This window comes from Macrotis lagotis, chromosome 1, assembly GCF_037893015.1.
Source record: "Macrotis lagotis isolate mMagLag1 chromosome 1, bilby.v1.9.chrom.fasta, whole genome shotgun sequence".
Lineage (NCBI taxonomy): Eukaryota > Metazoa > Chordata > Mammalia > Peramelemorphia > Peramelidae > Macrotis > Macrotis lagotis.
In genome coordinates this window covers 287,253,034-287,277,228 of record NC_133658.1, presented here as the reverse complement: position 1 = coordinate 287,277,228, position 24,195 = coordinate 287,253,034, and the positions used below count along the sequence as shown (strand labels likewise).

The 24,195-nt window shown below is 45.0% G+C and overlaps 1 protein-coding gene across 2 annotated transcripts in view; it reads right to left on the bottom strand.

Moving 5' to 3' along the window:
- The window catches only part of RALGDS (ral guanine nucleotide dissociation stimulator), a 91,288-nt gene extending 69,937 nt beyond the window's left edge, over positions 1-21,351 (bottom strand). The window contains exon 1 of one of the 2 annotated variants that reach the window (XM_074210809.1): positions 21,136-21,351. In XM_074210809.1, the coding sequence (XP_074066910.1) occupies positions 21,136-21,156 (21 nt within the window). In that variant the 5' untranslated portion in view covers positions 21,157-21,351. Of the gene's footprint in view, positions 1-11,541; positions 11,842-21,135 lie in introns of those variants that run through there. The other variant, XM_074210811.1, reaches the window with a different exon arrangement.
- Positions 21,352-24,195: the final 2,844 nt, after the last annotated feature.

Genomic DNA, 24,195 nt, shown 5'->3' with positions numbered 1-24,195 from the left:
AAAGGTCTTGACTTTCAATCTCACCTCGTGACACTTCATGTGTGACCTTGGGCAGTTGCTGAGCCTTTACTTAGATGTAAAATGAGCAGGTTAGACTAATGAGCTCTCAGGACCCTTCCAGCTTTAAATCTATGGTCTTATGATTCTATTTCTATAAGACTTTATATTTGCAAAGTTTTTCATTCTCATGATCTCATTTGGCCTTCACAACAATCCTTTGAAGTAGGTAGTATTTTTTTTTTATAAGAAAACCATCTCAGAGAAGCCAACTGACATTGGGCACTTGGCAAAGCAGAATTAGAAACCTGTCCCTCTCATATATGTATACATAAATACAAATTCACAGTGTTCCTGTTGATGTATTCTTATAACACAGTAAAGTGGAAAGAGCAGGGAATTTGGAATCAGAAGACCAGGAATATGGTTCTGCCTATATTAGTTTTTTGTGGTCCTAGACAAATTCCATCATCTTTCTACTCCTTCAGTTTCTTCATCTAAAAATGATCTAATCCTATTTAGACCCTATATAGCTAACAGAATTGTTGTGGGGAAAGTGCTTAGTATAAACCTTAAAGATAAATATATGATCATTTGTGTCTGTTATGATATGTTATTATAATAAATACAGGTAACACACCCTCCACTCAAGTTCTCTTCCTAATGTCTCATCATGGCCTAGGGGTGATTCTCAGTTTTGGAAAGTTTTACTAGCTGGAGAACACAAGCTCTAGCAAGTCCTACCAAGCTAGAAAAGCTTCAGGTACAGGCTCAGCAGCAATCTACCACCCAGCCCAGAGCTGTTCTGGAGTCATGGTCACACTGATAAAAATCAGATTTTTAAAGTCACACAATAGCAAACATTTGTAGGCTTGCACAGAGATATCTGTGTGAATATACAAATATATATATATATATATATATATGTATGTGTATATATATATATATATATATATATACACACACACACACATATTAGGGTCATATATTCTTGCTTTCCCCATCAATCAATTAACTTAAAATTTTTTAAAATTTATTTAAGGCAGTGGGGTAAAGTGACTTGCCCAAGGTCACACAGCTAGGTAATTAAGTGTCTGAGTCTGGATTTGAACTCAGGTCCTCCTGACTCCAGGGCCAGTACTCTAACCACTTTGCCACCTAGCTGACCCCCAATTAATAAACTTTTATTACTTTGTCCCTGTATACCAGACACTGTAAAGGTAAATTCATATGAAAAAACAAAAATGGTCCCTGTCCTCAAGGAACTTACATTCTACCTCTTTTGTGTCCTGGACACCCTTGCCCTGGGACCTCTTCTCATAATAATATTTTTAAGTGAATAAAATAAAATATATAAGATTTCAAAGAAATTCAATTATATCAATTTCCAGTTATCAAAATTTTTAACAGGGACTCTAAAGCTACCAATTTCTATTCCATTGGGCTGACACAGCAGGTACCAGGTAAGTAAATAGAGGCAAAGAATAGAGAACCATCTGAGTCTGGGTTAGGAAGGTCTGAGTTCAAATCTCAGACATTTATTAGTGTGACCCTGGGCAAGTCACTTAACCTTTGTTTTAATTCACAGGAATAAGAAATGGTAAGCCACTCCAGAATCTTTTGCCAAGAATCAGACATGACTAAATGACTGAACAACAGGATGAGGAAAATTCTTTCCACCAATGGCACCTGGTCTGCAAGGCTGACAAAGTCACTTGCTATGGTAACCTCAGCACAGACTGGCTGGGTGAGTTTACCATTATTACATAGTCTATGGGTATTAGAGGCAGGTCTTGAACCCAAGTTCTGGCTCTAGGGCCAGTTCTTTATTCATACTATGCCATAAATATAGGAGCTATACAGAATAAATGCAAAAGATTGAATACCAAGGTCACTAATAACTGGGGTGGAGTACAGAAGGAAATCTATCTCTTAAAAGAGGTGATACTTTAGCTGAGCTTTGAAGGAAATTAGGAATTCCAAGAACTGGGAGTAAAGAAAGAAGGAATTCCAGGCCCAAGGGACAGATACCATGTCCAGAGATGGCTTTAATGGAATATCAAGTTTGGCAAACAGCAAGTAGGACAGTTCGACTAGAATGGCGTACAGAGAGTATGTGAGGGGGAGTAAGATGTGATTACACATTACTGAAAATATAGCTGTGGAAAGGACCCTGGAAAGGAGCCAGATTGTGGAGGGCTTTAAATAACAAAGGAGGTTTGTATTTGATCCTAAAGAAAATGGGGAGCTACTGGGGCTTCTTGGGCAGAAGAATGCTATGATCAGACCTTTGCTTTAGGAATATTAATTTGACAGTTGTGTATGGAGTAGATTGGAGATACAGAGAGAGTAAAGGCAGGGAAACCAAACTGAAGGCTATTGCAATGGTCCAGACAAGAGGTGACAAGGTTGTGGACTAGGGTGGGTATGATGTGAGTAGAAAGAAGGGAGAGATGAGGGAGATTTGCCAGCAAAAGGCTACATATACTTCAATTTGGAAAGAATTTTCTATTGGATTCAATTCAACAAACATTATTAAACATCTGCTACATGTCAGGCAGATACAAAGGGGAGGGATTGGAGGAAGGGGGGAAAGAAAAAGCATTTATAGCAGGCCAGAAACTGTGCTAAGCATTTTTTTTAACAAATATTATCTCATCTGATCTTTGCAATAACCCTTTGAGGTAGGTGCTGTTATGATCTCCATTTTACAGCTGAAGAAAGTGAGGCAAATAGGTTAAGTGACTTGCCCAGGGTCACACAGCTTCTGAGTACCTGAGGCTGGATTCCAACTCTGGTCCATCCTGACTCCAGGCCCATCTTCTACAAAGCCTTCTAAAGATGCCTAGAGAGTACAAGGAAACTGTCAGAAAAGCCTTCAAGGAATTTACATTCCACTAAAAGATGGGTAGGAAACTGTAAATCATAAATACACTCTCTGAGGGTTGCCCCTAGAGTTATACTAGTGGAGTGGATGATCGAATGGCCCAGGGGCTGGAGTAAGAGGAAGGGCAGAGTGGGGATGTCAGACACTCTTCTCCCTAGAATTAGATAAATACCAGAAAAATAGGATTCCAGAAAGCAACAGGACAGTATTGGGTGGGAAGACTCCAGATGAGATCCCGTTTGCCTCAAGAGGTCAGTATTAATGAAAAGTTAAAGAGGGCATCAGTTTCTAAGGAGGAGTACTTCAGAATTTCAAACCAAGGTCCTAAATGTTTAGAATGATAGAAAAGTAAAGGGGATGGAGGGGAAATAACACATAAAAAGCAATATACAAAGAAATGGTCCTCATCCTTCTCTCTGACCTTCAAATCCTCCTGGTCCTGGTGGCTTCTGCCAGAAAGCTCTCCTCCCATCCCCTCCCATACCTCCTGGTTTCTCTCCAACCTGACTGGCTGTAAACATTCCTGATACACCCAGACTCTAGTTATTCTTGCATCTGCAGCGAGAACTCCCAGTTTTTGGTACAGCCACAACTTTCTGCTTTTGGATGTACCTTCTGCCTAGCCTCATTTGATTGAGGTGGGGTATAGTATTCTGTACATTTTCAGATCCCTTTCTTATCTGTTGTCACATAGTAGCAACACAACGACCATTGACAGTGGGTCCTTTACAACCCAGACTCAATGGATTTCAGGGCTATTCCTTCTTTTCTTTGTTGAAATGGGGAACTATAGGTATGGAATATTGCGCATACTTCCTGGATGAAGGAGAGAATGATAAAAAAAAATAAAGAATGTAAATTCTAGAAGGAACCTAAGTATTTAGTCCAACTCATTCATTTTACAGATGAGAAAACTGAGTGTCTGGCCCAGTGTCTGGCCCATTGAAAATATGTGATATATGCTTGCTCCTTTTCCCTTCCTCATATCTCTAGCCTAGGGGACAGTCAATCAAGGCTCTAAAATCTTCCTGTCAAGATAGGTTCCCTCTTTCTGGGGCCCCAGGAAATGTTGTTGGGTGATTCTAATTTACACCTCCTCTTCCTTCAAGTTGTTAATAATCCTGCCTCGACCCTGAGAACTGGCTTAACTAAGGAGATAGGAAGTCCCCACAAGGCACTTCCCCAACTTCAGCCCTTGGGGTATGTTCTTCCCATTTGGCCAGGAAGGTTAGGGTTGCAGTCTGGTTGTCACTTTCGAGAAGGTGAAGGCCCTAAGGCACCACTGAAGAGAGTCTTTGGACATCTTCAGAATACCCCAGCCTTGGTAGAATCACAGGAACCTGATTTGGGGAAAGGAAACCACATTCAGGAGGAGTCTATTACTGGAAACTGGGATGAGGGCCATTCCAAGAAATGAAACCACCTAACAACTAGGACTGGCTTGTGTCTGCCAAATTTGCATCCAGTGGAGTCTAGAGCCTTCCAAGGGCCTCTGGGTACAGGTGCCAATCATTGTTGGGGAAGGAAGTATGATAGGCAGCCTACCAGCCATGGGGGTTTGGAAAAGGGAGGGTTGATAAACCCAGAGGAGGTAAGGATGAGTCACTTGGCCAATGGGTTTATTTGTTTTGCTTGATGGTATTAATTTGTCACTGAGAGGGCATGGATAGGGACAGGGTGGTGTAAGTGGGAAGTGACAGTGATGATCAATAAAATATTTTTAAAAGCATTTTAAAAAGATCAATAAAAAACTTGAAATTATTTATAGGGAATGACTAAAATGTCCATGCTCTTTGATCCTGAAGTTCCCTCCAAAGAGGTCACCAACAAAAAGAAAGTCCCCATTACACACACCAAAATATTTATAGCAGCATTTTTGTAACAAAGTTTGAAAACAAAGTAGAAGTCCATCAACTGAGCCTAATAAGTAATACATGAATGTGATGGAATATTATTGTAGTATGAGAAATGATAAATATGTTGATGTATACAGAGAAGGATGAAAAGACTTATATGAACTGATGAAGGATAGGAACAGAACCAGTTAATCAACATACACAAAGATTATAACAGTGTAAAAAAAAAAGGACAAAAGCCTTGAGAAGGCAGCTTGTCCTTTCACTGGACTTTTTCAATTGTTACATTTGTTCCTGTGATATAAGACAAGTTTGTTATGGTTTCCATTCTAGTTTCCCTCCCCTGCATGGAAACAAAGCAAAGCAAAACAATCTCTTTAACTCTTTGCTCAAAATTCACTATGACAAAAATGAATATAAGGTTTTAGTCACAGCTCAATCATTAAGAATGGTTCATTACAAGTCAGTGTGAGTTGAATTTTTTGTTTTAAAGGTTACTTTCCATCTGTTCTGTATATATTTTCTATATAACTAATTATATTCACTTCACTTCTTGCATTTGAATGTGAGTTCCTTGAGGGCAGTCTTTTTTTTTTTTAATTTCTTTTCATTTGTATACCCAGACCTTAGTCTAATTCAAGGTTCATAATATGGCCTAACAAATGCTTATTGATTGATTTAAAGAGCCTATACAGTCAGAAAGACTCCTCTTCAAATCTAGATTCAGATATTTAATAGTTGTGTGACCCTAGACAATTCACTTAATTCTCTCTGCCTCAGTTTTCTCATCTGTAAAATGAGCTGGAGAAGGAAATGGAAGGCCACTATATTACTTTGCCAAGAAAACCCCAAATGGAGTCATGGAGAGTCAGACACAACTGGAAAGGATTGAACAGCTATAAGCTATAGCCTTTGCATAAGGTTAAATGCTAGGCATAGAAACTAAGAAATAAAAATGGGGATTAAATACTAAGATGGAACCTAAAAGTTTATATTTATTTAGAACCTTAAGGTTTACTAAGCTCTTTAAATATAGATGTACATGTGTATAAAATCCTATTTGATCTTTCTCATAATAACACAGAAAAGTATTATTAGACTATTTTCTAATGAGGAAAAAGAAACTAGGGGAAGTTAGGTCATTTAGCCAGCAAATATAAGATATAGGATTCAAACTCAGATCTTTTCAACTTCAGGATCAGAACTACATTCCTGGGAGGTTGGGAAATAGAGATCTAGGGATAAGCTTCTGAGGCTAGAGATCACACAATGGGTTGCAGTCCCTAGCAATAACAAACAGTCATCTGCTGCCTGCCCTGGTCTTGAACCACACCCCCAAAACTCCCTCTCTTCTCTGTGGGGTCTCTGTGGCCAGCCGGGCAGTGGGCACCGTTCCTCAGAAGCCAAAGGAGGGTGGACAAACATCCCGTTGTGGTGGTGAGGATATTGTTGAGAGGTCCTGGGAACACACTGTGCCTGCTGTTGGGGGTAGGGATACTGGACTCTAAAGAAATTCTATGTATAAGCTTCCCTCTCCCCTTCATGGGCTCATTACCAGCAGGAGAGCAGACAGTTCCCTTCTGGGAGCAAGGCCCTGAAAGTTTTCTCACTCCTCCCCCCATAGGCCTCGACTCAACCCAATCAGGAGAAGGGGGTGAAGTGTGACTGCTTAAAGGTGACAGGTACCCAAGAGTGACACTAATACTCCTTGATGTTGACCTCAAATTCTGAGCTTATCTCCCACCTTTCAACCCCTGCCTGCCATCATCTGAGGCCAGAAAAAAGGTTCTTCTTTCAGAGTTCAGTACCCCGAATTTCAATAGCTCCAAGACCTGGGGAGAGAGGAGGGCTGTGGTGGAGAATGTAATCAATCAACTGGTAAGCATTTACTGAGTATCTACTAGATACTCTAGATGTGCTAGATAGATAATATACAAAGATGAAAACAGTCTCTGCCTTCAAGAAGTTTATATTCTATCATTTATTTAACTAAGTAGATAAAGAATACAGGTTAAAGATGGACTAATTTTTTCAATGATATAGGACACTTCCATATGAGAAAAACTCCTATCAATGCATCACATTGTTTTCTACTTATAATTCTACAGTTATTCAGAACATTGATTGACTCTCCCATAGTTACACCGCTGGGATGCACCAGAGGGGGCCCATTTGCTATAAATATAGAGCCTCTACCCACCAAATACCATGGCCCTCTTCTCATCTTTGTTCCTTCTTGAACCTACTTTTCTCAAAGATGCCCCCAAACCATCCTCAGTTGGGGGTGAGATGGGGGAGGGGTGTATATATTCTGGGCTTGATCTTGTGCTAGGGCTTGCTTAGATTTCTGAGATGCAGAGATGTTGTGGGGGTGGGGTGGGGAGCAGGAGGATGGCATGTATCCCCAGGAAGGAAGTCATCTTGCTGGGAGTTGGCAGGCACCAGCTGCCTCTTGCAGCCCAGAGGCCCTGTTTCAGGGCTGAAGCTGTGAACTCTAAGCCTAATCTATCACCTATTAGAGCTGCCAAGTCCCCAGATGACTTAAACATTTCTCTCAAGGTAGGCATTGCTGGACCATGAGTTGGTACCTCACAGAAAGTCTATAACCCTCACCCAGTGTATACAAATGTATACTACACATGCTTACATATACACACACATCTATATGTTTGTCATGTCAGACTCTTTATGACCCCATTTGGGTCTTTCTTGGCAAAGAAACTAGAGCAGTTTGCCATTTCCTTCCCCAGCTCATTTTACAGATAAGGAAAACTGAATTAAGGGACCTGCCCGGGGTCACACAGTTAAGAAATGTCTGAGGCCATATCTGAACTTGGGGCTTCCTGACCCCAGGTTTAGCATTCTATCCACTGTGCCACCTTGCCGCCCTATACGTATGTATAGACATATATATATACATATATATATATATATATACATATATATATATACATATATATATATATCTGAATATCCTTGCAGACCTACACGCATCCATAGGCATATATCATCATATTAATGTGGGCACAAAAATGTCTTATATACATGTATCCATAAACCATCCCCACAGCTGGAGAATTGTGTTCCACATTTTAGGAAAGACTTTGCAAAGTTGGATCAACTCCAGGGAGTCATTGAGATGGAGGGACAAGTCTGAAGACAGTCAAAGAACCAGGGACTTCAGTCTGGAAAATACTTAGGAGGAACCTGATTTTGAGTATTTAAAAAACTGCTATCTGAGATAATTTCAGCTTGGTCTTGTAGGCCAGAATAAGGAGGAATGAGGAGGAAATAACAGAGGAGATTTCACCTTGATACTTAAAAAAAGAAGCCTAATAGCTGTTCAGAAATGGAATGGTATGTAATAACATGAAGCAGGTGGATTTCTACTGGAAAATTATAAATGGTGCTCCTGTTCAGGTATGGGTTGGATTAGATCCGCCCAAGCAGACATTATCCTTTGGACACATAATATCATTTGTATACTTATCCCTTGCTCAACATCAGACTGGCAGAAAGGCACTCACCCATCCCCCCAAGATGTTGGGACCTGACGTAGACTATGTAGAAATATCTGCAGTGAAGGGTTTCCCCAGCCCCAAGTGGCTGGGAAGAGAAAGTCCCTTTGCAATCTCATTCATTCATTGTGCTTGGAACTTAAGGTGAGAGGCCTGCTCAAACAGAACAGAACCTGTATTCCCAGGTTGCAACATCAAAGGTATTACCCCAGTAATATTGGTATAATTCTCTTTTTGACTCCTCTCTCCCTCACTACTCCAGAATAAGGAATCCAGTCTGAAATACTTATCCTCTCAGAGGCTCAATTTTCTAATCTGTAAAATGGGGATAATAATACTTGTATTAATTTGCTCTCACTTGTGAGCAAAGTGTTTTGCAAAACAGAAAACTCCATATAAATGTGAATTATAAATACAGTTATTATTATTAAAGGACTCCTATATCCTCCTGGATATCAGGAATTTGTCTCTTGAAACTCAGGGCAGGTTCCTAACTTCATTCTGAGAGATGATTCTCATCTGTGAGAAATTCTAGAAAGGATTCGTTTTTCCTCTGTGCTTGAGGAAGCAATTTAGGGGGGTTCCTGCTGGATCTGTGGGTGAAAAGATCCTTTAAAGATAGGAAGGTCTGATTTGGAACTGTGACCTTTCACTCAGGTGTTGTGTGACCCTGCTGTCATTTTCTTTCTGTGGGTCTCAGACCTGTCCAATCCACACTCTAGTAGTGTCTGATATGTTGTTGGTTAAAAAATAATAGCATTTATACAGTGCTTTAAGGTTTGTAAAGCTCTTTATATACTGGGGTAGCTGAGTGATGAAATGAATAAAAAGAAGGCTGGGCCTGGAATCAAGAAGACTCATTTCCTGGAGTTCAAATTAGGTCTCAGACATTTGCTGTGTGACCACAGACAAGTCACTTAATCCTATTTGCCTCAGTTTCCTCATCTGTAAAATGAGATAGAATAGAATAGAATAGTACATGGCACAAATGCAATGGTGAACTCCAGCATTTTGCCAAGAAAACTCCAAATGGGGTCATGAAAAATTAGACAGGATGTGACAATAAAAAAAATTTCCTTTGAACTTCACAACAACCCTGCAAGGTAGGGTCTATTATCATCTTCATTTTACAGATGAGAAAACTGAAGCTAAGACAGGTTAAGTGACTTGCCCAGAGTCATCTAGCTAAGTAAGTGTCTGAGTGAGAATTTGAACTTGGATACTGCTGACTCTAAATCCATTGCTCTTAACCACTATATAAATGCTTGAGTTGAATCAATTCTGGAGAACAGAAACAACCCAGGCACTTTACCTTTTTTCCCCTGAGTTACCCTAATAACAGAACATTACACCTACAAAAGAAGAGAGAGATGTAATCATTTTTGCATGGACTAGATGATTGAAAAACAGTTATTTTTGAAACATACTTTTCACCAGGGGTTTCAACTTTCTAGGCTTTTGGCCAGAAAGGCAGACTAAGAAATAAAATGTATTTGTTTGAAGCCTCTAATCTCTTCCCAGAGTTCTGGGAAAGGTACTAAAGATCAGAGAGATGACCTAATAAAAGCAGATTGGAGGGAAAAGAAGGGATTATGATAGCAAGACAACTTTTTTCCTACTGAGTTTGAGGTAAGGGAAGAGCAGAGCAAAGAAGAGTGCAAGGAACTAGGAGTTAAAGGAACAGCTGTTGACTCACAGAAACCGGTTAAAGTTCAAACTCAGCTGATGCAGCTGCAGTGGATCCTGCCCACTCCCCCTTCCTTGGCACATGACCCATCCTAAATGATTGGGGTCAAAGCTCTCTCTCTGCCAGGGCCAACCGTCTTTTGACTTTCCAGGCCCAAAACTTCTAGTTTGGGAGGATCTATCACTTTCTAGCTTTGAGGAAGCCTCTTGAACTGTAAGTCCCAGTTTCCTAATCTGTAAAATGGGCACAAATTGTTCCTGCTCCAAAAAGGAGATTAAGGAAGGACTTTTGTCGGAAGAGAAAGCTTCATCTCCCTAACTCAATCTCTGGGATCTCCACTCACTTAGTTCTTTTTCATTCTCACTTTGCTCTCTGGTCCCTTTATTATTCTCACTTGCAGATATCACCCACTCTCCAGGTTCACAAGCTAGCATATATAGAGAAATAATGCTTTCCTCAGAAAAGAGTGCCACTGGGAATTTATTCCAGTCCTCACTAAGAGATCCATACTTTCCTTCCTTTCCCCAGGTCCAGGTGCTCTGGGGGCACAAGTAGCACCTAGGTGTGTGGTAGGTAGTGGTGATGCTGGTGGTGTAGGGGAGAGCTGGCACCCTCTCAGCCCCCACATCTCAAATTCATTCATCCTGGAATCAAGGAACACCAAGCATGCTGCTACCAGACCCTGGCTGGGGAAACCTTTATCTGCACCCCATGTTCCAACCATACCCAATAGATCAAATGCCCGGCTATGGTAGACGTCATCCATACCTGTAGAATGTCTCAGCTCTTTACTGTCCTACTTGGGTACACACCCAAGCAGGCTGGAACAGAATACTAAACTGAAGATCGAGAGATCTACGGGACAGACAGAGCTAGAGGTTCTGGTCTTACTTCTAACTTAGTTATGTGACCTTGAGCAAGTCACCATCCCCTCTCTGAGCCTCTATTTCCCTACATGCAAAATGAGGAGTTTTGAACTTGAAGATTGGTGCCTCCAGTCCTTTTTAGACCTGAAAGGGTGCTAGGGTGAGGGTGGGGGGAAGGAGAGTGTACAGAGAAACCTGGTGAAGGGCACCCAGTCCTTACAATGAGAGCCACCTCAAAACAACACTTTGACACCCCACCTGCCCGAGACGGGGAGAATTGAGTTAATTATACACTGGAGACTCTGGGGGGATTAAACCCGGAGGCCACCAGGGTGGAGAGAGGGGCGGGGTTGGACAAGAGGATGGGGGAAGGGAGGAAATCAATTCTCCTTTCTCTCCCCCCCCCCCCACCCCCAGTGTCCCTACAGTGCGAAGGCAGAGATTTGAGGACTGAAGCTGAAAAAGCCTCTGGAGCCACACCCAGCAGCCCCGGGCATGGGGGGCACTGCCAAGCACGTGCCTGCTTCGGCCAGCCGGACGGAGCCCAGAGCCCGGCGGGAGAAGAAATGCACCACGGAGGAGGGAGGAGAGCCGACTGCCTCCCGACCTGACCCGGCCTTTCCCTTGAGGATCCTGCTCCGGCCCGCCTGCCTTTGTTCCCCTCCGGGGGGACCGAGGGGTGTGGCCGCCATCCCGGGTCGGACCCCTCAGCCCCAGCCCCCCGACTCACCTCGTCGTCCTGCACGCTCAGCGGGATGTCCAGCATGAACACCTGCATGGGCTGTACCAGCGCCCTCTGCACGTTGAAGAGAGGCCGGCCCTCCATCCTCGGTCCCGGACAAGCCTCTGCCAACCGGCCTTCAGCTCCTTCGGGGAGCGCGGGCCCTTTGGGCAGTGCCCTGCAGCCGGGCACACATCTTGCCAGCGGGCGCGGAGCCGCCCCCGCCCCCCACCCAGCCCACAGCCCGGAGCCAAGAGGCTCGCGGGGAGCGGCCCGGCACGCCTGCCGCTGGGGCTGCGGCTCTCCCGGCAGCTCTCTCACTCACTTCACTCACAAAGAGCCTGGCACCGACTGGGTAGAGAGCTGGGGCGTCCGGGCTCATTACCATGCACACACCGGCGCGCACACACACACCCGCGCACACACACACATATTCACCCCCCCCCCCCCCCCAGCTCTAGGGAAACCCCGGGACTGCCTTTGTTTTCTAAGCCCCAGTCGGTCCTCCTCCACATCACCCCCCCACCCCAGAAACCAAAAAGACTCACCTTACCTCCTCACCTTCCCCCATACCTCCCCGGGGACTTGGGTCACCTCTTCCCCAGATCACCTGCTGGGGATGGTCCAGAAAGGCACAGCCTTGACTCAATGGGAGTTAGACCGGAGCTAAGAAATGAACCTTTTCTCATCCTCAGTCAAGAATCTTTTCCTACCCTGTTACGGGTCAGGAGGATGAAGGGATAAGGTGGTGGTCTCGGGGAGGGTTGTGTGTGTGAGGTAGAGTTAGGGAAGTAATGGTGGAAAGTTCCTTGTTTCCCTCACCCACCCCCTTTCCTTCACCCCAGGAAAATCAGATGAATTTCTCTACTTGGAGTTTCTCTAAACTTGACTGACAGTCTCTAGTGGGATCTTAGAGAAAGGAACCCCTCAAAGCACTAGGCAAGTTTTAGAACATTGGGGGACATTCTGCAGATCCCCTGGCCATCCCCTCTTAAATCTATCCTTGGATCCTCCCTCCTATGCACAGAGCTCCCTCCCTCCGTCTATGTATATATGATATATTCATCTTTCTCCCCAGGTGCAATATAATGCTTTGCACATCATTCAAATTCCAAGGGGCTTTTGGATTGACTGAGTGCTTATTTGGGGCTGGGTCAAACCAGAAGGGAAGAAGAGGTCTGGGCACTTGCTGATTCAACCTTACCCAACTCCCATGACAAGTTCTGAAACCAACATTTTCTCAGAGGCCTTTAATCCCTATCAGCTCCCCATCAGCTAACATCATTTGCAGTACTATTTTTATAAAGTGAAAGATGAATAAATAAACAGCATTAAGAGGAAAGTGTGTATATATCTAGGGGGTGGGGGAAGGTCAAGAAAAAACTTTTCTCCCCTCCCAGTGGAAATCCTGATCTTAAGCAAGGAGCTTGAATCATTTAGAGGCTTGTACAAGAACCACCTTCTAGGAGGTGAAGGGTCAGATCATACCACAAGGAAGGTTACAGCTGGAAGGAACCCTGAGAATCCTCTAGAACAACTCTATCATTTTCAAGATGGAAAAAAATGGAGACCCAGAGAAAAGAAGACCTGGGTCTAGAAACCAAATCTGTCTCCTTTGGGCTCCCCCTCTGAACCTCAGGGTAGCCCCATTCTTCTATTCCCCCACTCTCACTCCACTCCAAGCTGCTAGGGTGAGGGAATGAGGTCATCACTGGAAGGAGGGAGGAAAAAAAGACACAGGGAGGCATGAGGTTCCAAGAAGGTGAGATCAGGACTTCACAGTGGGAGGGACATTGGTTTTGACACCCCTTCTCAGCCTCCTTGTCATCTCTCTTTAACAACCCAGCATGGTATGTCACAGGAATTCTACAGAAGTATTGTTTTTCTAAGGTAAATTGACTCTAGAATGTTTATTTTTGTTCCTTTAAACCTCTGGCCTAGCTGGACAGGATCCCAGCAGGGAGTTCCCAGTGTTCAGCCCTTGGCCTTCTGACCTTTATTCTTCTATAAGGGAAAACCACCTTGTTATGTTGACAGGGTTCCCCTCAGTCAGGCAGGTATCCAGGAAATGGACTTTGTTACTATGGCAACCACTCTGATGCTGTCTGACTCAGCCTTAGTGGGGTCAACTGGTCAAGTATGGGTAGGGTTGAAATTTCCTCTCCTTCCTTCAATCAAATTCCTAAAAAACCCATCTAGAGGAATGTTAGGAAAATAGGCCGATCCAATTCCAGGCTCCTACTGGACCAATGCTAAGCAAGACAGTTCTTCTATACTTGGCACAAAAGAAGCAGATGAGCCATTTGGAAATCTCCCTCCTTTCTCCCCCACCCTAACTTGCTGTCTCCCTTCCCTCCCAGTGCAATGTGGAACAATCAGTAGTGGGTATTTTGGGGGCTTTTCAGTTGCTATGGCTACCCCAAAATTGTTGCCATAGAAACCTTCTTTCTTCTGGGGCCTGCCATTTTTAGGGGGATGTGGCAGGAACCTTAAGTCCCACCTTCCTTTTTATACCCTCTCCTTTATCTCCCCTCTTCCTCTTGTTAGGCTGATTCAGGGGCATTCCTGGAAGCGGACTGGGGTATCTCATAACAGGAGCCAGGATGCTTTCTACATTCTGGGCTCTTTCCTGACCTGGTTATGTGATCCCAAATAACTATTTCCCCTTTAGCTATGAAGGTACTGCCCCCAGGTTATCATGTCCCTCTCCACTCTGCCTCACTGTACTTCCATCCCTTGTTCTTTCCCAGGCTGGAGACAACAGAATGGCTAACACATCATTATCTCTTCTTACACTACTGCTCTTTCCATAATCATCACTCTTCAGTTTCAAGCATTTTCTTTTGGCTGCAGCACCAGGGCTGACCCCATTAGGGGGCTAAGAAAGGGAAAGGTCTGCAGAACCACATCTCCTGATAGTCAGGGTTGTACATTTCCCAACATCTATTCCCTGACATGCATAGTATGGAGAGCTATCCATACCACCTTGTCTAAACCAATTTATATCTGTATACACATTTAAGTATGCACTTTCATGCATACATACATACATGAGTAAATATTTATCTTGTGTACCCTACCTTTCTAATTTTACCAGTAAGGGAAGCTGAGGCCCAGTATGGTTGGTTACACATTGAAATGTGGTACAATGGATAAAATGCTGGGCCTGGAGTCAGAAAGACCAGAGTTCAAATTTGACCTCAGATACTTAATAGCTATGTGACCTTGGGTAAATCACTTAAACGACTGTCTGCCTTGTAAAATGGGGACCATCACAGCACCTCTCTCTCAGAGTTTTATTGTAAGGATGAAATGATATAAGTGGAAAGCACATATACAATAGGTACCTGATGTAATACTTGTTCCTTCCCTCTTTCCTTCAGTGACAGGAGAAGGTCTGGAACTCATTTCCTGACTCTCAAGTTCAGGGCTTTCTCTTACCACTTCTGACAATCAAGTCAGAAGAATAGGATGACTTGCCTTGTTGGTCCTTTGGGAGTGGGGGGGGGGGCAAGGTGAAGAAGGAAGAAGATATCAGTGTCTATCCTGAGTTCTGGATTCCTATTATTCTACAGGATTCCCAGGGCTGTGGGATGGAAGATCAGGCTCTAATCCTGCATGATAGGTTTTCCTAAATAATCCATAAAGGATGTTGAGAACAGAAGAATGAGGGAAGATTTATTCTGAGCATGGGCAAATTCTTTCTACTGCTCCATACCATTGCTGCTGTGGTCAGAAGAGATGAAAGGGCAAGGAGGGGTCCTAACTGGAAGTTGTTGAGCAAACTTCTTGGGGATTCTTGCCCCATCCTGGCCAAGGAAAAAACAGACTCAAATAAATGGATAGTCAGAGCACCACCTGCTGGCCCTTGTAGCTTTCACATGCTGGTAAAAAATAATGTATTCTCTGCTTATGATTTAAATCAAACCAAACCAGTCCTTGTCCTCAGGGAGCTTGCTTGTAATTTTCTAATTTTTGTGTAGGAAGTAATGGAATAGAGTGTATTATATAAATAAATTTGATACAAACATATATATGCTGTATATGTCTGTTTGTACATACATATAAACAGACATATACACAGCATAAATCAAAGGGAAAGCACTGGAACACTTGGAAAAATTTCTTGTAGAAGAAGAAAGGAGATGGAGGTAGGATAGAAAATATTCCAAGTATGGAGGGAAAGTAAAAGTCCCTGGAGTCAGAAGATGAGTATATTGATTGAGGAATAGCAAGGAGTCCGGTGTCACTGGAAAGCAGAGTACTTTGGAGGGGAAAAGGTATAAGACTAGAGAGGTATAAAGGGCTTTAAAAAGTCAAATAAAGGATTTTATGTTTGATCCTGGTGGAAACAGAGGCACCGGGGTTTGCTAATCAGGGAGGTAACGTAGACTTGTGCTTTAGGAAGATCTCTTTTGAGCATACATTGGAGTGGAGAGAGTCTTGAGACAGTGAGACCAATCAGGTTATTTCAATTGTTTAGATGTGAGTTGACAGCCTGTACCAGGGTGGTTGCAATGTCAGAAGAGAAAGGGGGCATATACAAGACAAATTTGAAAGAAAAATGACAGGATTTGGCAACAGATTGTATTGGGGGGGGGGGTTGAGAGAAAGTGAAGAATCAAGAATGGCCCTTAGGTTAGGAGTCTGGATGATTAAGAGGAGGATGGTAGTATTCTCAAGAGTAATAAGAAAATGGGGTAGCTAGGCGGCACTGTGGATAGAGCACCAGTCCTGGAATCAGGAGGCCCCGAGTTCAAATCTGAACTCAAGACACTTAATAATTGCCTACCTGTGTACCTTGGTTAAGTCACTCATTGCCTTAAGTAAATTAAGTTTTTAAAAAAGTAATAAGAAAATTAGGAAGACTAAGTATTTGAGGTGGAAAGATAATGAGTTCAGTTTTAGATATATTGAGTCTAAGATATATATATGGAATATCCAGTTTGAGATGTTCAGTAGGTGGTTATAGTTGCAAAAAAAATGACAGAAAGAGAAGCAAGGCTAGATAAATAGATCTGAGAAACATCTGCATGGAAAGGACAGTTGAATCCATGGGACCTAATAAACCTTCCAGATTAAATATTATATAAAGAGAAGAAGGTCCAAGACAGTATGTTGGATACAAGGTAGCACTACTGAGCAGTGGTCTCATAGGTAGAAGGGGATTCATGAAAGAACAGTGTCACAAAATTAGAAAGCAGAATATCAAGAAGAGCTGATTAACAGTATGAAAGATTGCTGGAGATCAAAAGGATGAGAAAAGGCTATTAGATTTGGCAATTAAGAAAAACTGTATATGAGAGTTTTGGTTCAATCATGGGATCAAAAGTCAGACTATGAAGGGTTAAGAAAGTGAAAGGAAGGGAAGTGAATGCATTGATTGTAGATAGCTTTCACAAAGAGTTTAGTCACAGAAAGGGGGAGGGATATGGGATGATAGCTAAGCATTGATGAATTTTTGTTTTTTTGAGGATGAAGGAGACTTGGACATGTTTGTAGGCCATAAGGAAGCAGGCAGTAGGAAGAGACTGAAGAATAGAGTGGACAATCTTCTTGAGAAGATGGGATGCAATGGGATTACTTGTGTATATAGAGGGGTTTGCTATAGCAAGGGGAAGAGCCTTCTTTTCATGTAAGATGGGTGAAGGAAATAGTTGTAGAAGGTGTATGAGTGACAGGGAATAAGGAAGAAGGAGGGAAAAGGGGGAGTTCTCATTGAATGCCCTTAATTTTTCTAGTGCAATATTTGGCAAGGTTCTCAGTTGAAAGAGTGAGGAGAGAAGGAGCCATGGGAGCCTCCTGAGCAACGTGTCTGTAGGTTTAGGACCCTGGGATCCCTCCTTTCTTGCCTTCCTGAGGATGGAGGAATCCTACTTATACAGGTTTTTCCTTATTTCAGCAGTTAGTGACTTTCTGAAGAGGAACAGAAGGGCTCTTAACTCTCTAGGGCATTACGCAAATGCTCCAAACTCAGGGTCAGGCTCTCTATTTTCTCTTCCACAGTAGCCTAAAAAGCTATTCCAAGTAGGCCATCATTGACAAATTAAGGTGATCACCCTGGGTCCTTTAATTTTGGGAGTATAGCTGGACAGCTAGTATGAAAAAGAGTCTAGTAGAGGAGTAGGAAATAGTATTAATGTTTAACAACAACTCCTCTAATGACAGCAACAACCAGATCCAAGCCTTTATCTATACTTGAAAGAATAGGGGATACTATGGCCTGGCAGCCAGAGGCCCCCTCCCCATGCATGTGGTGATTTTGTTTGGCAGGCACTAGTTGGCTCAGACTATTTCTCTGCTTAGCCCTGTCTAAAATTCTGTCTCTCCTACATAGATGAGGTCACAAAACCTGGTTTCCTGCTGCCTCCAGCTACTTCTCTCCTGCCTCCTTTGAATCCTCTTAAGCACTTGTTCTTTGTGTCTCTTGGGTCACAGGACCAAAGGCTCAAGGATTCAGTCAGCACATTGTCTTGTGCATGATGGCCTTGTGTATTCATACCCCCATCTCCCTCATCCCAGGATGAATTCTCCCTGAAGACAGGGACCCTACCTTCTTCATCTTTGCCTCTCTTCTGACTCCTGTGAGAGCTTCACACACAGAAGGTACTTAGTTTAGCTACTGGATTTTCCATGACATTTAAAGCCAGATGTCACCATCTTAGAACACTAGGTAAGGGAAATTCCTGAGGATAGTGAGGTTATCAAATGAAATAATGAATATATAGCAGTTGATCAACTTTAAGATGCTATATGTCTGCTTTTGTGTTGGGTATTACTTACCTTGCCTTCCCTTAGAACCTTAGCTCTGAAGGGAGCTTAAAGAATCTAATCCAACACCTTTATTTGATAGATGAAAATATTAAGAACCAAGGAAGAGCCTTAAGCCAGGGCATAAAGCTGGCTGAAAGCAGAGTTTTTCCTTTTATTGATCCATGATGATTTTAAAGGGCTCTGCACACAGTAGATTCCCCAGGTCAAAGATTGAGAGCTAGATAGGACCTTAGAGGTTATCTGGGCTATCCTCCTTATTTTGCAGGGAAATTGAGGAAGAGTTAAACAACTATCTCAAGAACATAAATAGCAGAGCTAAGATTCAAACCCTCTGACTTTAGTCCAGCATAATTTCTACTTGAATGTGGTTGCTTCCCTCTTGGGTGTTAATATTGTTGATTAAGTTATTTCTTTTTCTTTTAAAAAATCTTTTTGATGCTTTTATTGTTTGTAGTTTACCATCAGTTCCCAGTGATTACCATCACCTTCCAGAGAACCATCCCTTGTTAACAATTAAGTAGAGTTAAGCAAAAGAAATCAATACATTGGAATGGTTAAGTCTAAGATGCAGACTGGGGATGTGGGGGGAGCAGGGAGGGAAGGATAGACAATAACCTTTGCTTGGAATGGTCTTGTTAAGGGAAGGGTGATAGAACTGAGCTGGGAACAAGACTGTTCACTGTTCAGGGAGCCATTAAGTATGGTGTCAACATGAGGAAACCTCTGGTGGATTGGCCTATGATAAAAGATTCCCTTTCCAAGGCACCACCTCCTTTTCACCCCTGTAGGTGGCCCCCTCTCCAAGAACCCCCTGTTCTTGCAATAGTGAAAACAGAGGCATCATTTCCTTGATGGAGGTGGGGGCCAGGCAGGAACTTGAAAGAGTTAGGGTCTTCCCTTCCTGAATCTTTTTTTTTCCAATTGTCCAATCCCACGGCAGTCACTTTACTAACCAAAAAGATCCAAATCCATCCTGTACCAATAAGATGTATCCTATAGAGTAAAATAAGTCAGACCTGGAGGTTCAGCTTCATGCAGTCATTTTTTTTTTTAAATTGGAAGAGATGTTAGAAATCTTCAACACATACCACAGTACTCTACACACAATGATTAATTGATTAAACTCGCCTAACTGAACCCTCAGAAAGAACATTCAACTTTGAGTTAAAACAACAACAAAAAACCTCCAATATGAGTTACCTCAGTTTGAATCGTGGCTCTGTTACACATTACCATGGGCGAAGTGGATAAAGTACTGGGTCTGGAGTCAGTTAAGCCCAGAGTTAAAAATCTAGTCTCAGCATACACAAGCTGAATGACCCTGGGCAAGTCAATCTATGTCTATCTCAGTTTCCTCAGCTATAAAATGGTGATTTTTATCTCCCAGGGTTGTAGTGAGGATTTAACAACATAATATTTGGAAGGAACTTAGTGAAGTGCCTGGTACATACATTCCTTCCTCTGGGCTTCAGTTTTCTGATCTAGAAAATGAAGGGGTTGGATAGGTGGATTCCAAAGGTCCCTGAATCTGTTCTCACCCTCTCCTTACATTAAAAATTGGGAAGCTGAGGCCTTCTATTCTATTCTCCACCTCATGCCAAGGGCATAAATCTTGTGTGGGCTATGCACTGAGAGCTGGAGAGAGAAGGAAACTGTTGGAAGCCAGGTCTGGTATTCTGGTTTTTCTATATGGCCCTGCCTTAAGAGTGGAGACACTGGAAGCCCCATCTAGAGGAAGTCTTCATGTTACCCTGTCTGGCAAAATTCCTTGCCAGGCCATCTCTTCCTCTACACAGACATACATCTTGAGGTGCTAGATGCCACTTTCCCTTTCAGATATTGTCATGGGACCCTGATTCTACATTGAAGGAAAGAAAGGAAAAACATTTATCAATCATCCATTGCATGCTAGACCTTGTGCTAGGCTTTTTATAAACCTTATCTCCTTTAATCCTCAAAACAACTCTGAGAGGTAGATGCTATTATTAACAGTTGAGGAAACTGAAGCAGATAGAGGTTAAATGGCTTGCTCAAGGTCACACAGCTAGTATGTATCTGAGTTGGATTTGAACTCAGGTCCAGCACACTATCCATTGCATCACCCGGCAGCTTTTAACATTGCCTGTAACTGCTGCTGGTCTGCCTAGTGAAGCAAAGAGAAATACTAGGAAGGTGCTGGGGAAATGGTGCCCCCCCCCCCCCCCCCCCGCGCGCTGATTGGGGGATGGGTGTTCTACACAGGAATTTTCCCATTCGTTGTAACCTAATTCCTTCAGAGGATGGGGGGGGGGCGAGGGGAAAGATAGTGACTTGTGAGGTACCAGGGCCCAGGGTACTCCCAACACTAGCCACTGAACCTCCCATGGGCTGGAGAGCAGAGAGCCCCGAGATCCCTCCTTCTAGCCATCATTCGGGACTGCAGATTTTCTTTGGTGCTGCCTCCATCTGCCCCCAGTAGCTCTGTGGGGCAGAGCAAGGCAGGGCAGATGCTGCCCCTCGGATGATTTCCCACCAATGTGTCGGCTTCCTCAGCAGTGCGCCCTGGCCAGTCCCTCCTTCCTGTCTCCTGCTCTGGCTCCTAGGAGGGCACCACTCGGGGCGAGCGCATCGCTGCCGCTTTGTGGAGGCTCCTGACACGAGGAACATCGTACCCGACCGCTGGCCGCCCCCTAGCTTCCCCGGTCACTCCGGACAAGGCCGGGGCCCCGGCCCTCCTCAGACCGGTGGGCTGGGGTGACAGCCGCATCTCAGCCTGGGGGCTGGGGGAGGGGAAAGCCGCGGGGCTGGCTAAGGGCGCGGGCTGCGAGTCGGGGCTCGGGGGTCACTCACCTGGGTGTCCACCATCATCATCACATCACGCGCCGCCTCGCATCGCCTCGGCGGGGTGTCAAGGAGAACCCAGAGGGCGGCAGAGATGGGGCGGGCCCGGGACTCCCGGCCGGACTCCGCACCCCCAAGACCGCCTCAGGGGCCGCTGGCCATGGGCCCCCCCAGCTCGGCCTGGCTCGGCTCGGGGCCCCGGGCGGGGAGGCCCCCGCGCTCTGGGAGTCCCGACTCAGCTCATGCCCCGGGCGCCCCGACCCCGTCTCAGCTCCGCCGCGCCCATTGTCCGCGCCCCCCGCGCCCCCCGCGCCCGGCCGCTCGCGCTGCCCAGCTCGGCCTCTCGCCCCGGGCTCCGCCGCGCTCCCCCTCCCCGCCGCGGCGCCCCGCGCTGGGGGCCGGCACAGCTCGGCTCCGCCCCGACTCGTGCCCCGGCGGCCCGGCTGGGGGGAGGGGAGGCGGGGCGGGGCCGGGGCGGGGCCACCGGGGCGCCCCGCCCGAGCAGGTGTGGGCCGCGAGGGGGGCCCTCCGCGGGCGCCCCGAGGCCCCTGTCCCCCGCGCCCAGCTGCCCCTCCGAGCCCGGGGCTCCCACCCTCCCGGCCGGACCCTCCCCCGCACTTAGCGGGCTCGCGCGGGGCCATTCACCGGTGCAGATGCACCTGTCCGCACGCGCGCCCACCAGATCCGATCGGGTCTGGGAGGGCCCGCGGGGAGCAGGGAGATTCGAGCCCTTCACCCTACAGACACACGCTGAGGGCCGGAGCAGAGGGGTGGCACGAGTGCGGGCAAAGGGAGGATTCAAACCCGCGGCTCGTGGCGTCCACCTCCTCCCTTTTTGACTGAGGTCTGTGGCTCCCACTAGCTGTCCAACCCGGTGCAGGGCGCCCCCCACACACCCTCTGTTCTGCTCCATCCAGTCCCACCCGCAGCCGACCCAGGCAGCCGGCGGGCCACACACTCTCGCAGGCGCCGCCTGGCTCCCTCTCTCGCCCAGGGCGACTGGACAGTTTTTGGGCCTGGGGAAATGTTTGAGTTCCTTTCTGAAACTTCATATTCCGCTGGTAGCGGCCCTTGGGGACCTGAAAGGGAGCTAAGGATCCCCATTCCTTGGCAACAGGCTCTCTCGGCCTGACTCCCAATTGTCTCCGCCCCAACCCCCTCCTCCCCCAAAACAAGTAGGCACCTGAGAGTCAGTCCCATGTGGGCCTTAGAGTTGCCTGGAAACCGCAAAAATTAAATAAATAAATAAACAAATACATACATACATACATACATACATACATAAATTGGTTTTCTGGAGGAGGAGGAGGAGAGAGCTTCCAAGTTCCCTGGACATAATCCAGAGGAGGCCACCCTGACTCTTTCTTCTTATCCACCGTCCTTCCTCACCTCCCCCAGGAATGATTTTAATGGCCCTTAGCAAATGCTTCCTCCTTCATTAACTGGGCAACCTAGGAAGAAGACAGGATGGACACAGACTGAGCAGAACAGAGCAGAAGGAGGGGTTCCTAGGGGTCCCATAACCAGGCTTACACTACAGAGGTAGGCACCTGGCAAAGTGAAGAGGGAGGTGTGATGTGGCAGAAGAGAGGGCATCACTGCTAGACTAACAATACTTATAGAAGAGGAAAAAAACCTGTCTGTACCATCACTCCTTATTCCTCTGGAACAAAGGAGATCTGCCCTTTTCTATGACCTCATTAACCTTGTATTGACTGATGGGAGGGCGAGGGGGTTGGGTGTCCCACAGGGGAGTGGTCTCAAGTCCGGGACCAATGGACCAAGTGCTATATTCAGAACTACAGAATGTTGATCCTTTTCAGCTGTTGAGAGAGGACAGCCTAAGACATGGACTATTCTGTAGCTATCTCCTTGTGTCTTCAAGGCTACCCAGGCACCCAAAGCTGGTGGATCCTAGTCTGACCCTTTGGAAGGGAGCCCTGAAGGTCATGTTAGGGGCAGAGTTAAAGAAAGAATCTTGATCAAGGGAATCACTAAACTTGGGGTTCAATCCAGTTAATTGAGTTAGATTAACTGGCTGTGGGAAATGGGGTGATTAACTTTTTTCCCTTCTTTCCTTATTAAATGGGAAATGGACATTTCTGCCCTGACACCTTCACCAAGTTGTGAGGATCAAATGAAATGTTAGTGTGATCTGGTTATTTTGGCTCCTGGACCAGTATCAAGTTTGTTGAACTTCAGATCTGGAAGGAACCCTAGGAAATAGAATGTCAGTGGGACCTTGAAAAAAAAGCACAAAGGAAGAATTTTAGAGCTGGAAGAGATTTTGGAAGGTAGAACAGAATGATAGAATTAGAAAGGAGGTTAAAGTCAGAAGTCGACTCCCTGCCTTGCTAGATCTAGATGATCTAGTTCATTCCTGTCTACAGAAGGGGAAACTGAGACTCAGAGAAGTACCTTGTTGAAGGCTATACAATGATTAGTGCTAAGGTCTGAACCTGAGCTCAAATGTTTGGTCTAGGGTTCTTTCCAATGAAAGCCAATGACAAATTTATTAAGCAATTAGGTGTCCCAAGGATTATGCTTCATTAGTTCCTCATTCCCTTTCCCTTACCACCCAAGAGAAGTAGTAAAATCCATTGCACAGTTCAGGTGATGTGTTGTATGGGTGATGGAAAACATGACTCCCAGCACACAGTTTACCCTGCAAAATAGAGCTATAAAACCTATTCCTTAAATTCTGAATTTCTCTCTCCTCCCCATCCCTTTCCCAGCCAAAGCATCAGGAAGTAGATTTTCTTGGATACCATTATAGTCATTATCTTCAGGTCATGGGCTTCAAAGCCCAGTCAAATATGGACAGAACTTGAGAGTCATTATCACACACATTTGGGCATATACATGCTTGAATGAGTACACACAGGCTGGCTCATCCACACTCTCTAGCAGACCTCCCTTCCTGCCATTCTCCCCCCCCCTTTCCTTGGTGAAGACGGCCTGAGCCAGGTTGCTATGACAACAACAAGGCCGATGCTGAGAGAGTGGGTCTGGTGAGGCCAACCCTAGTGGATATTTATGATGTGGTTGACAGGTGGAAATGAAAGGGGT